The sequence below is a fragment of the Pholcus phalangioides genome, unplaced genomic scaffold, assembly GCF_987345545.1.
Source record: "Pholcus phalangioides strain wild (caught in Gottingen) unplaced genomic scaffold, Ppha-v1.0 ptg000030l_1, whole genome shotgun sequence".
Lineage (NCBI taxonomy): Eukaryota > Metazoa > Arthropoda > Arachnida > Araneae > Pholcidae > Pholcus > Pholcus phalangioides.
In genome coordinates, this window is record NW_028301620.1 from 5,591,402 (window position 1) to 5,603,795 (window position 12,394).

General features: G+C 34.8%; 2 protein-coding genes across 3 annotated transcripts in view; one reads left to right on the forward strand and one right to left on the reverse strand.

The window, feature by feature from the left end:
• Positions 1–12,394, reverse strand: part of LOC149067475 (uncharacterized) — a 103,459-nt gene that overhangs the window by 44,554 nt on the left and 46,511 nt on the right. For both annotated transcript variants that reach the window (XM_089252587.1, XM_089252588.1), the window contains exons 20-23: positions 8,271–8,367; positions 5,501–5,649; positions 4,383–4,568; positions 2,484–2,689 (exon numbers count right to left, since the gene is read on the reverse strand). In XM_089252587.1, the coding sequence (XP_089108713.1) occupies positions 2,484–2,689; positions 4,383–4,568; positions 5,501–5,649; positions 8,271–8,367 (638 nt within the window). The remainder of the gene's footprint in view (positions 1–2,483; positions 2,690–4,382; positions 4,569–5,500; positions 5,650–8,270; positions 8,368–12,394) is intronic.
• LOC149067476 (uncharacterized) lies at positions 9,951–11,297 on the forward strand. The gene has a single exon (XM_089252594.1). The coding sequence runs from the start codon at positions 9,951–9,953 to the stop codon at positions 11,211–11,213; it is 1,263 nt and encodes a 420-aa protein (XP_089108720.1). The 3' UTR covers positions 11,214–11,297.

A 12,394-nucleotide genomic window follows, 5' to 3' on the forward strand; every position in this document is an offset into this window, starting at 1 on the left:
ACTTCACCTGTATTCTTCAACATTTCTAGTTTCTCAAAAATGGGACACTAATTAGAAGATTGTTGTCTTATTGGGCACAGAAGCATTTGTGAATTCATTTTTTAATGCCTCAATAACGGCTTCAAACGAATGAGTTGAAAAATATTGTTTAATCACAAAAATTCTTTGCTTCTGGCAAAAAACCATCTTGATCATACAACAAACAAAGAGCCACTGAGAGTATCAATACCCATGAAAAAAAAAAGACACTCCATCTCAAACAAAACAGTGCTACTGTATATGAAAAAAAAAAACACTAAAAAATCAGTAGAATTTGATAAATTAATTTTTTTTATAATGGGTTGCGTTACTTTTGGATAACTCTATATATAAAATAACATGTCGACTGACTGATTCATCATCGCAGAGCCAAAACCACTGAAACTATAAACTTGAAATTTGACCAGTATTTTAATTTCATGATGTAGACTCACTAAGCAGTTTTTTTCAAAATTCTACCCATAAAAAAATCATGGGGGGGGGGGGGTTGCAAAGGTTATATAGAGAAATCACACAGAGCCACAACCACTGAAGATATAAATAGGAAATTTAGTCAGTATTTTTACTTTATAATATAGAGACTCACTAAAAAAAGGATTTTTCAAAATTCACCATTTACGAGGATCATAAGTGGGGGAGGGAGTTCAAAGGTTATATGGGGCAATTCTTGCTGAGCAGAAATAGCTGAAGCTATAAATATGAAATTTGGTCAGTAGTTTTATTTTGTATTATAGACACTCACTAAGGAGGGATTTTCAAAATTTCAACCTCTAAAGGGGTCATAAAGGGAAGGAGAGTTGATAAGTATATGGGCCAATCATCGCTAAACCTAAATCGTTGTAACTAAAAATGAAATGAAATTTGGTCAGTATTATATTTTTTAATATAGAAACTCAGAAAGACTATTTCTCAAAATTCAACCCCCGAAGGGATCCAAATATTATAAGCAGGGTTGGAAGGTTTTTGACACATGGCAGCTTTTGATGGTTTAAACCGTGATTTAAAATGCCACATCAAAAACCTCAAATATTGCTTTTCAATATAAAATTTTCATTGGAAATACACACGTTAATTGCATGTAATGTTTAACATGACTATGCTATACAAAGAATAAATACTTAATATGATTGTAAAATAATTTTCTACTCTCTATAGAATTATTTTGGTCAATATATATGTTTTTTTTCCTTATAAAATACACAATTTGAATAAAGCACAGCATAAATGGTGAAGGGGAAAACTATGGGATGATTTGATGTTCCTCAATTCAAGATGATTCTTGACCTTCTAAAATTTCTTTAACTGCTTATATACGCATATTGATATAAACATCTGCTGTACTCTTTTCATAACATATAGGCATTTAATAAGTTCTTTTACACCATATACATAATGCTGATTTCTGTTATTAAATTATCTAAATAATAACTGATATTTAAAACAATATCATTATTAGCATAACATTAGACTATATCTAGCAATCAAAATACTAAACTGCAGGATTAAAATGTCCTTTAATTTGGCAGTGCTGATTGTGCATATGATATTTATAAGAAACTACTGTAACTTATTCTTAGTGCAAAAGTAAGAATGATTAAGTTTGACTATGATATGGTACATTTACTATAATTTATATAATGCAATGGTTTTGCAGCAATTGAAGCTCTGTCTAAATGTGCAAAACAATGTTTTGTTTATCAAGTCCTGCCAGCTCTGATTTGATTGAAAACACTCTCTCAAAATTCAGGATTTATACAACCTGAGCTAAGAAATTTTTAGCTGAGAATAAATGATTTTAATGAGTATCAACATATGTTGCGCGAGAATTTTTATGTGGAATAAACTTTTGGGCAGATCAGAAATTTAAAATATCAAAATATCTATTTTCTCTGTAATTATCATTCAAAATACAAAACACTTAAATCTACTGACAATAAGTTTATGAGTTTTTTAATACCGAGTTGTTTTCTGAAGTCAAAAACCTAACCCTATCACACATATTTTGAATAAACAGCTCTATTTTGCTTGGCAATTCGAACACAGGTAATGAATAGTTTAGATAAATAAACCATAAAATATAATCTTATATGCTCTTAGACTCTTTTTATGTCGAAAAATTCAAAATTGCAAATTATAATTAATATTTTGTTTTGATTATTATAACAAATTAATGTTTAAAAATAAAACATTGTAATATGCAAAAAAGTTTCTCATCATGTTATTTACCTATTGTGTTCAAAATATTATCCAAAAGCATTCATTTAGGTTTTTGACGGTTTTCGGCAGTTGTTGCCAAAAACCCAACCCTGATTATAAGGGGCGAAATCATCACAGAGCAAAGCCACGGGATACAGCTAGTATAATATAGCAATAAGTAATTTATCAAACAGATAAAATAGAATAAAATCCATAAACATTGAAAAATATATATTAAATATGTTTACTTCAGTGAAGCTGGGTAATCCTGTAACGATTCTTGGCATCCAAATGTTTTGCACCAAAGTTGTTTGGCTTTATCCTGAATGCCTTTACGTGGATGAATGAGTGCAGATTCAAACAATGGACAAAGAATATTCAAGAAATCTACATCATATGCACCTTTATAGTGTTCCAAAACTGAAGTTGTAAGTACATTCCACAAGTTTTCAAGCTTAAAAGATAACCAATAACAGTGTTCATCATAAAATTAGAATTTAAAAAGTGATATATTTCATTGATGAATACTGAAGGATTTCTCTAAGTTTATGCCAAACATTGCCTTGACTCAGTTCTTAGACACTATAACCAACAGATAAGACGTCCATAGGTAAAGTGCATTGATGCAACTGCATTTACATCATTTCTTTCACAAATACACATGCAGTATTTTTTATACAACATCACACATTTTGTCCTATAATTTTATTACATGAATATTTTTGTAACTGAATACATAATGTTGTAAGAAAATTCAAAGAAGCAATTGCACTGAAATATTTCTGACTGGATAATCAGTCAGAGACTGGATAATTTTTCGCTTCATAAGTGAGTAACACACTGAGGTGGATAATTGTCCGAACAATATCTAGTTAAGAGAGGTTTGACCACACGGTGATACTTCGGCTAATGAATATTTTTATAGCCATTTTTAAGAATGCTTTAGTTGTCATAGATACTGGAAGTGTTAACATAACATGGAAAATCATTACATCAGAATTGCTGTCATTTGAGCCTGACTAATTTATGTCAGTAGTGCAACACTTATAAGATATACATTTATTTCTCTTTCAGTAATACTTCTGGACCATTTCATATAAAATGAAAGATTGAGCCAAGAAAAAATGTATTTAAAAAAAACCTCAACTTGAATGTTTCCAGTGCACATAGTAAGACTTAGCATCATCAAAATGAACAGTCTGGACATTTTATCTTTTTCCTTATTTTTATCTTTATTTTATTTATCTTATTATTATATTATTATAGCTTATCTTTTCCATTTCCATGCACGAGACAGGGGAACAAGCTGACCAAATCACAAAGGGAGGGTCACCTAGGAACCCAAATGGGTTAAGTAGATAATGTAGAATAGAAAGATCTTTATTTCTTATTTTCCTTTAAATTCTTCATTTAATTGTTAAGTTGTTTATCTCAGCATGTGGTAAAATTTTATCATTTTTGCAATGTGTCTGAGTGTTATAAAACTTATCTTTAAATTTCAAGCGAAAATCTAGAAGAAATTAAATGATATTTTCAAAGAAACCGATGGGGAAAATTGTGTGTTTCTGCTAACAAAACTGATTTGGGACAAATAATCTCCATTAACTGAGGTACAACTATATATACAGGGCGATTACGTAATTCCCCTTGCTGCATTTTACTGTGGCAAAGTTCTGCATTCAGTCATTGCCACACATTTTACTGGCAAACTGTTGATCCTAGAGGCATAATTTCAATTAGGAAAATTATCCAAATGATGTGTAGAACTTGGATAAGTCATTCATGTTGTAAGGGGTTGTACAGTGATAAAAAAAAAAAAAACTTTTCATGGGGACACCTTGTCCTCAGAAACCCAATTAGAAAGTTGTTGCTCTGTCTTTCCTGAGGCCAACAAAAAAAAACTTCCATGTTTCTTCTAGTATTCACAGAGATATTTGAATTAAAAAAATGAGAGAAAAGTTGGGTAAAAACAGCATAAACTAAGGGACATTGCTTCTTTCCCTATTATTTGGACAATTTCACTCGGTTTATCAGTGAAATGTAGCAAGGAGAATTAAGTAATCACCTTGTATATTTGTTAGAATTGAAATTACCACATAACTGAACATTTTAAAACTTAATTGTAAAATGTAACAGTAAAAACTTACTTTCAAATTAAATTGAGCACCAAGTTTCTTTTCACTTGATAGGGTAATTATTTTTGAGATTGGATCAGTATAGAGCAGAAACAGCTGAGGAATCAGGATGGAATTAGATAAACTTGAAGTAATTGACTTTGCAAGATCTAAGCAAACTGCATATTTGGCTAACTTTGCAGATTTGGTTTTCAAATTCTGAAAAAAAAAAGAGATGAAATAAACAATAACATGAGATACACTACAGTCAAACTTAATAAACATGAAATCGTAAAAGAGAGGAAAGGTTTCTACACTGTATTTTCTGGTACTGTGGCAGCCCAAAAGATGATCACTATAGCATCTTGGTGAAATAATGAAAAAGGAAGAAAACTCAATCCAACACTGAACAAATCATATTTGAGTGTGCTGAGTGTTTAGTGTGAATGTGTTTTGGGATGAAATGAGTCACACAAAGAAAATTACTAACATAGATATTCATTTGTAATTTAATACACAATGTTACCTTAACTATGTAACTAAAGCCATATCTAATGGCTATTAATGATGTTAACTTTATATAATTAATAAGGAGAAAAGTATATATATGTCATACAACATCATTTCTCTAAGTTGATGAAATTACTTTAGAATAACAGAATCTCATATTAGCTGAATTTCTTAAATGGTCATTGGATGAGATAGCTATTCTTGTTCAAATTGTTCATCATTCATCCACGAATGAGAGTCAGATATTTTATCCACTGGACTAAATAGCACGTCTTAAAGCTTGATTCACAGATTATTTCAAATTTAGTTTCTTTCCTCGTACAATAATCGACTGGAACAAGCTCCCGCCAAACATTATTGATTGTACAACAGTATCCGATTTTTTTGCAACATCAATCGTCTCTGTCTAACTTCACCTCTGCATTCCCTTGTATAGGTCTCCGCTAACCAATATTGTATAAATAAATAAATTTCACAATATCAGGTTTGCTATGCTAGCCGTTAGCTTAAAAATAATTTTTGCAAACAAAATACACAGGGGTTTTTTTTTTGACAATTCAGTTTGTTTATATGAACACATTAACACGTATTCACTGTTTTATTGTTATTTATAGTATGCTAATTATTATGGAAGTAATTACTTCTTTGGCCTCCTTTTCTACATCATCAAATTCTTGAGAGAACTTCTTGACAAAAACTGTCATATAATTTGCTGTAATGGTCACTAATGACGTTAGGTTTCCTAAAGGCTTCCCTCTATTTCGAAGCAAAGCTCCTTTCATCAATTTGCCTGCAAATATTAAAGGGAAAAAAATGAAAATCATGTTAACAAGAATCTAGTTGTAGACAAAGAATTGAGAAGAGAAAAAAAAGATGCACAATATGAACTTAAATAAAACAGTATTTCTCTAATATTTCAAAAACTTAATAGCTGCACTTTGCAATTTCGAAGGATAAAGTTTCATTACAATATTGTGGATAAGGTGGAAATGCAGGGAAAAAAGGGCAAATTTTAAAACTCAAACAGGGGTTGTTTTGGTTGCATCGAAATGCACGATCAAGCCATTTGCCACATCAAAAACTTAATTTGTACATTGTGTGGGGTCAAAGGTCAAATTAAACAGGCATGTCATAAAAAATCGAGTTCTCGTAAATTTCAAAAAAGAAGTTTGAAAAAAAATTGATGTTGAATAGTTCCTCTGAATAATGATGATTATTCCTTAAATACCGTAATTCAAATTAATTCTCTCAAACAAAATATTTGTGCAAAATTGGATGGAAAAAATTATTGATGGAACAGGGTTTCAGATTGTATTATTCCATAATTTCGTTCGATATTTTTTGGTCCACGTTTGACTCCAACAGACCCAAAATATCTCACACTTCCGTGAATTCGACAGATTTTCAAAAAAATTCAATAAAACTTGTGGCAAGGTGCAGGTTCAGTTTAAAAACTGTGATTTGATGTTGGAACTTTTGATTGCCAATGTCTGCTGTTCCGATATATTGGGTTGTTCATGGTTCCCTCTTCTTGGTATTGGTTTCAGCGGCATAAATTCTGTTTCCGATCCTCTATAGGGCATTGTTGCTGAGTTTTCGCAAGTTTTTGAGGAACTTATACACGGCCTACAGTTAGTCTAGCTATCGATCCTAATTTTCCTCCCATATGCTGTAAGGCTAGAAACGTTCCATTGGCCCTCATGGGCCCATCCTGGTATTATCGAGCAAGTCGATAATGCCAGGTAGGAGACCCCTATTGTACCCTATTGTTTTGAAACAGCCGAACCAGGTTAGTTTGCGCAGAGACTAAAAAATTATGCTTAATAAAGCTATAGCTGCTTTTCCGTATCCAATTTCTTCAATAGATAGTTTGTTGTCAAACTTAAATAGAGGCGGATTTTAGGCTAAAATTGCTTTCACACAGGCGTATTTGCAACTGCCTGTGGATGAGGAGTCTACCATGGCCAAGCCTATTTCATATTCATAAACAAACATATTTTTCTGTTATTGAATACACAGTTAAACAATGTTGAATAAGAATAGGGGAAAACCCCAGGAACTGAAAATAAATTCCTATTTCATTATGGAACACTGTTTCTTTACAGTTTGGGTAAATTTGACCCAGTCTGCACTTCTAGGTATACTGAAAATGCTGCAGTTCTAGTGTTAATCCCTTCTTCTAGTATTTTGGTGTCTTTTGATGACTCTCCACCCCTCATACTCAATTGTGATGCATCCCGTTTGGGGTGGGCACTGTACTGAGTTATCAAATCCAGACAGAAAGGAGGCTCCTATTGTTTTTTCTTCAAGAACTTTCAAGTTCTACTGTTCCAGCAACGATTGCCAAAGAAACGGGTCTGATTTCCTACAACGCTACTACTGAATCGAGAAGTGATTAGACATCATGTAGTGTTGGGATCTGATATGCAAATTGAATGCTGGCGACGTCGATCCGCCAGGATGATGTCACAAATATATTGTTATTGCGAGCCACCTATATAAAGGAAGATCTTCCTCTGTACAACACACTTCAGTTCTGCTTTCAGCTCAATACCAAGGCGCTGTGTGCTCGTGAAGAACGTCTTAACTTTTAATGGTTTTTAATGTTCCACATAATGTTATACTTCTTTGAATAAATTATTATTTTAACTAAAGCATTTCCACCTCTTAAAAATCAGAACCACATTAGCAAGCTTCCAATCCCTTAGGACAATACCTTCAGCAGCATCACTGCTGTAAATCAGTGCGAACTTAACTTTCTATACAGGCACCCTGTGCTCAAGAACCTAACTACAAAGTCGTTACCTTGTCTCTCCTGATGCCAAAAAAAAAAAAAAAAATTGTTTCTAAGTGCAATACAAATTCAAAAAATGGAGGAAAGTTGGGGAAAAACAGAATTAAATGCGGGTAAAAGTTTACCTGTATTTAACACACTTTTCCATACCAACCTGTATATTTATAATCAATTAAAATAATTGAACTTATTTCCACGTTAAAAATTAACTTAAAGGTGCTCAAAGATAGATGAAACACACTCAAGATATTATAATTATATATATTACACACCATTATAATTATTACTTCTATTTATAATTTACTGAAATATTTAAGACAATGTTTTTGCCAGAATTAATACACAGAAACAAAAAAATCTTTAGTTTCATTCAGTTCAAAGTGTTTATGAATTTTAGCCAATATTTTTATCATGAAAAATAAAAAAACTACAATGCTCAACATACATTTCAAGTGTGGAGACAGAGAAAACAATGACACCTTGACAGAATAGGGTGAATAAATTATTGCGGAACCCTCTTTCATCGGACAGAGTAAAAAAAAAACCCCAATATATTTATATTTTCACAATGATAAGTAGTATAATTATATGCATTGAAACACTGAAAAATAACATACTTCCATTTTTCTGAATAGATGCGTCTTGAACTTTGAAGTTGGTGCTCTCTATAATAGTTTGTAACATTTGACAAAGAGATTCAAAGTTATCTTCTTCCTGAGAGAAAAATGACAATGATTATATGTCATTCGTAAATTCATAAATACTGTATATACAGTTGGACCCCCTGAATGAATGCCAGGGACTCTGTCACCGGACTTATCCAGTTGCCGAGATCTCTTCCAGCCCAGCTTCGTGGCAGAGGCTGGGACAAAGTGAGTGCACCTAACAGTCTGAGCGTGTAGCTAGTGTTGTGCTTGATATTTCAGTGCTGCCATCTATACTTCAAATCGTGAGTGAAGTGTAATGATTGAATATTTGTACCATTGTAGGGGCCTGTTGCTCTATGTGGCAAGACTTTTTAACAGGGAGATCGGCTCGCATTCACACCTTGAAGTTGGAAACCACAGAAAACTAACTTCAGCCGACCACCACTGTGGCGCTGGTGGGGTTAGTTGGACTCACTGTTTAACAAAGTCAGAAAAAACAGCAAAACAGTTTGTTATATATAAGCAAACTTTTTAATATAAGCACCACAGGTTGTGCAAAAGAAAACATAATTTAAATGCATGATAGGCATTTTTCAATAGTTTAAGCATTCTTAAATGATCAAACTAATGAAAAAAAAGGTTATCAAATCTTACATAATTAAATAAATAAACTGAAATATTTGCTATTCTATCTTCACAATATGGTTGTGGACATTAAACATTTTGTGTTTCATTAAACTTTAAACTTTTTCATTTATCAACAGCCCAGTTTGTGCACATTTTTTTTAAATTTTTGAACCATTTAGAAAGTTTCTTATATGAATTTCTCTCGTTGTAGTTTTCAGTTTAGCACCCGAAAATTTTTTTCTTCAATTTGTCTTTGCTCTTCAATGCCACGGATAGCAAACTTCAAGGCATCTCCAACTGCCTTGATAACTCACAAAAATTAACTTGCACATGATAAAATCACCACAACCAACGTTTGAATCTAACCAAAGATTGGTAAATATGCATTACATGTTTTTTTGGAGGCTAGAGTCTTGGGAATATATAACCCCAATCTTTTCTGCCTGATAAGGTTTTCTGCTAACAAAATAGGATTCAACAGAGAAAAGTGAAGCAAAAGAGGATTTCACAGTTCTCAAAACACCCTACTAGAATGACTTTCTGAGAAATAAAGGGGCATTATATTAGTTGTGCCTATACATTGTAGAAAGATAAATTTACAGATAAGAAGATATAAATAAGATTATAAAAAAAATTCATGTTTGAAAATTTGTTATAGATAGACTTTGCTGAAATCTGTGTTCATTATATTGTGGCAAGACTCAAAATAGGACAGATATTCAAGTATCATTTTTAACTCGACTGCAAGACTAGCCATTAACAAGATATATTTTATTCTTGTCTTTTTTTTTATTGTTTATTTTTCATGGAATGTTCATATATGTTCTTGTGTTCTTGTTGGATTGTGACCGTGTTTGTAATTGCTCTGTAACGAATATCTAATAAAAACTACGCGACATATTTGGTGGAGGCGCCGGGTAATCCAAAATTACGGAAAACTCAATCAGAAGAAGCCGTAGACTGCAAGGGCTAGGTTCTGAGCCCGTATCACTGCTTGACTCTTTTAGAAGACGTCGGTGCCCGATGGCTATGTCCAAGAATCCGGAAGGTGAGTCGTTAGCTCCATCTATTCAACCTGCTCCCAATGCATATGCCCCAGCTTATCCCATGTACCAAGTGCCTCGCGACCACTGCATATTCTCCGGTACTGATGGTCAAAACCCCGAAAAGTGGCTGAAAGATTATGAAAGGATCTCCAATTACAATCGTTGGGATGACTCGATTCGCTTAGCTAATGTTGTGTTTTACTTGACTGATACTGCTAGGCAATGGTTTGAGAACAATGAAGATCTCATTACAAGCTGGACAATTTTTCAGCGAGACTTCAAAGAGACATTCGGACAGCCCGAGGACATCAAGCGACGATCGGAAGACCTGTTGAGAACCAGGGCGCAGCGTCCGTGTGAGAAGTTTGAGTCCTATATTCAAGATGTTCTCTCATTATGCCGCCAAGTTGATCCATCCATGACAGATGACCAGAAAATTTCCCATCTCCTGAAAGGGATCGCAGAGGATTTCTACCAAGTACTGATAAACAAAGAAGCAGCTACAGTAGACCAGTTCATATCTATTTGTCGACAGATCGAGACAATGAGGAGACGTCGTGTAATCAAGCCACAGTATGAAAGGCTACCAAACGTGACGGCTGTATCTTCGACGACCACAGAGAGTTTGTCAACATTGATCCGACGCATTGTCAAAGAAGAAATTCAACGAGTGATTCCTCAGATAGCTTCGCTTGCACGAGACGACGAAACTGAATGTCGGGAGGATATGATCCGGAAAGAGGTACAAAACATGATCCAGGACACGCTAGCCCCTCTCACCCGAGACGACACCGAATCCTTGATGCCCGTAGAAAGAGGTAAGAGGAATTCCTGGAAAACCAGACCGAGACGTCCACAACAACCGGCAACTCCAATCGTAGAGAGGAAAACCGATCTTTGGCGTACACCTGAAAATGTACCGGTCTGTTTCCATTGTGGTCGAGCTGGACACGTGATCAGATATTGCCGCGATCGAAGACGTGACCTCACAGATATAAGGGCCAGGAGGGAGTCAAATCAACAACTGAATTACAACTCTGGACGATCAAGGATGGAACCAAATCAGTTTCAAACACTGGGTTCTAATTTTGTAGCCGAATATGGACATGAGAGTGGAGACGACGACAGACGTTATAGAAGCAGCTCCCCATACCCCAGACGCAATGCAGTTCGCCGACAGTCGCGCTCCCCAGGTCGCCGTCCAAGCCGTTCGCCCGGTCGATCCGCTGAGGAAAACTAGGCTGTGCGACCTGTTACGGGGGTGAGGCCGCAATTGAAGGAAATCCTCCAGTGCATACAGCGGCTAGACTGATGGAAAATTCTGTATTTGTCGTGATAAACGGACATAATGTGAAAGCTTTGGTCGATTCAGGTGCTGACTATTCCGTCGTTACAGAACATTTACGTCGCAAGTTGAAAACACCGTTATTCGCTGAACGTGGTAATATCCTTCGTACTGCCAGTGGAAAGCTAGTGGAAGCTCTTGGACGATGTGTATTAAGAGTGGACTTTAACGGAAATGTACAACCATTCGAATTCTTGGTATTCCCGCAGTGTAGCCATAATCTTATATTGGGTTGGGACTTCTTTAAAGCCACAGATGCAATAATTGATTGTGGCATGGGTGAGATCCAAATTGGTGAAGCTTCTTACTACAATCCTGAATCTGGAAAGGCGATTAATCTGTACGCTGCCGAAGACCATATGATTCCTGGAAATTCTGTCCGGAAAATTTCCGTGGTGAGCAAATGTCAAGAAATCTGTGGAAATGTTATGGTTACTGGCAGAAAAGAAATTCAACTAGAGAAAGAACTGAGTGTGCCAGCATCTGTCATCGTGCTTGAAGATGGTCGAGGGGACGTATGGGTATCAAACATTTCATCACAGTCTCAACTCATACCCCAGGGAAGATCTTTAGTTGAACTCACAGAGCTGGACGACTGTCAATTGTGTTCTCTATCTTGTGATACTGGATCAGAAGACGAAGAAAAGCATAAGTATAAAGTCGTAACAGACATGCAAGGAAAATTAGAGAAACTAGAGCAATTCGTGGATTCTCATCTTGACGACGGAGAACGAGCAAAAATTTTAGAATTATTGAAAGAGTTCATTGACATTTTTGATTTTGAAACCCAATCGGTGAAGATTTCCAAAAGTGTGAAACACAAGATAAACACTGGTAATGCTCTTCCCGTAAAACAGAAGCCTTACAGAGTTTCACTAGCAGAAAGACGTATAATACAAAACGAAGTCGATAAAATGCTAAAACTGGACATAATTGAACCATCTGAGAGTCCTTGGTCTTCCCCAGTAGTGTTAGTGAAGAAAAAAGATGGAACATGGCGCTTTTGCGTAGATTACCGTCGCCTGAATAAGATGACCAAAAAGGATGTATATCCTCTTCCGCGAATTGATGATGCA

Bases quoted from the DNA above. Each gene is read 5' to 3' on its own strand.
- LOC149067476 (XM_089252594.1), top strand. From the start codon at position 9,951: ATGGCTATGTCCAAGAATCCGGAAGGTGAGTCGTTAGCTCCATCTATT.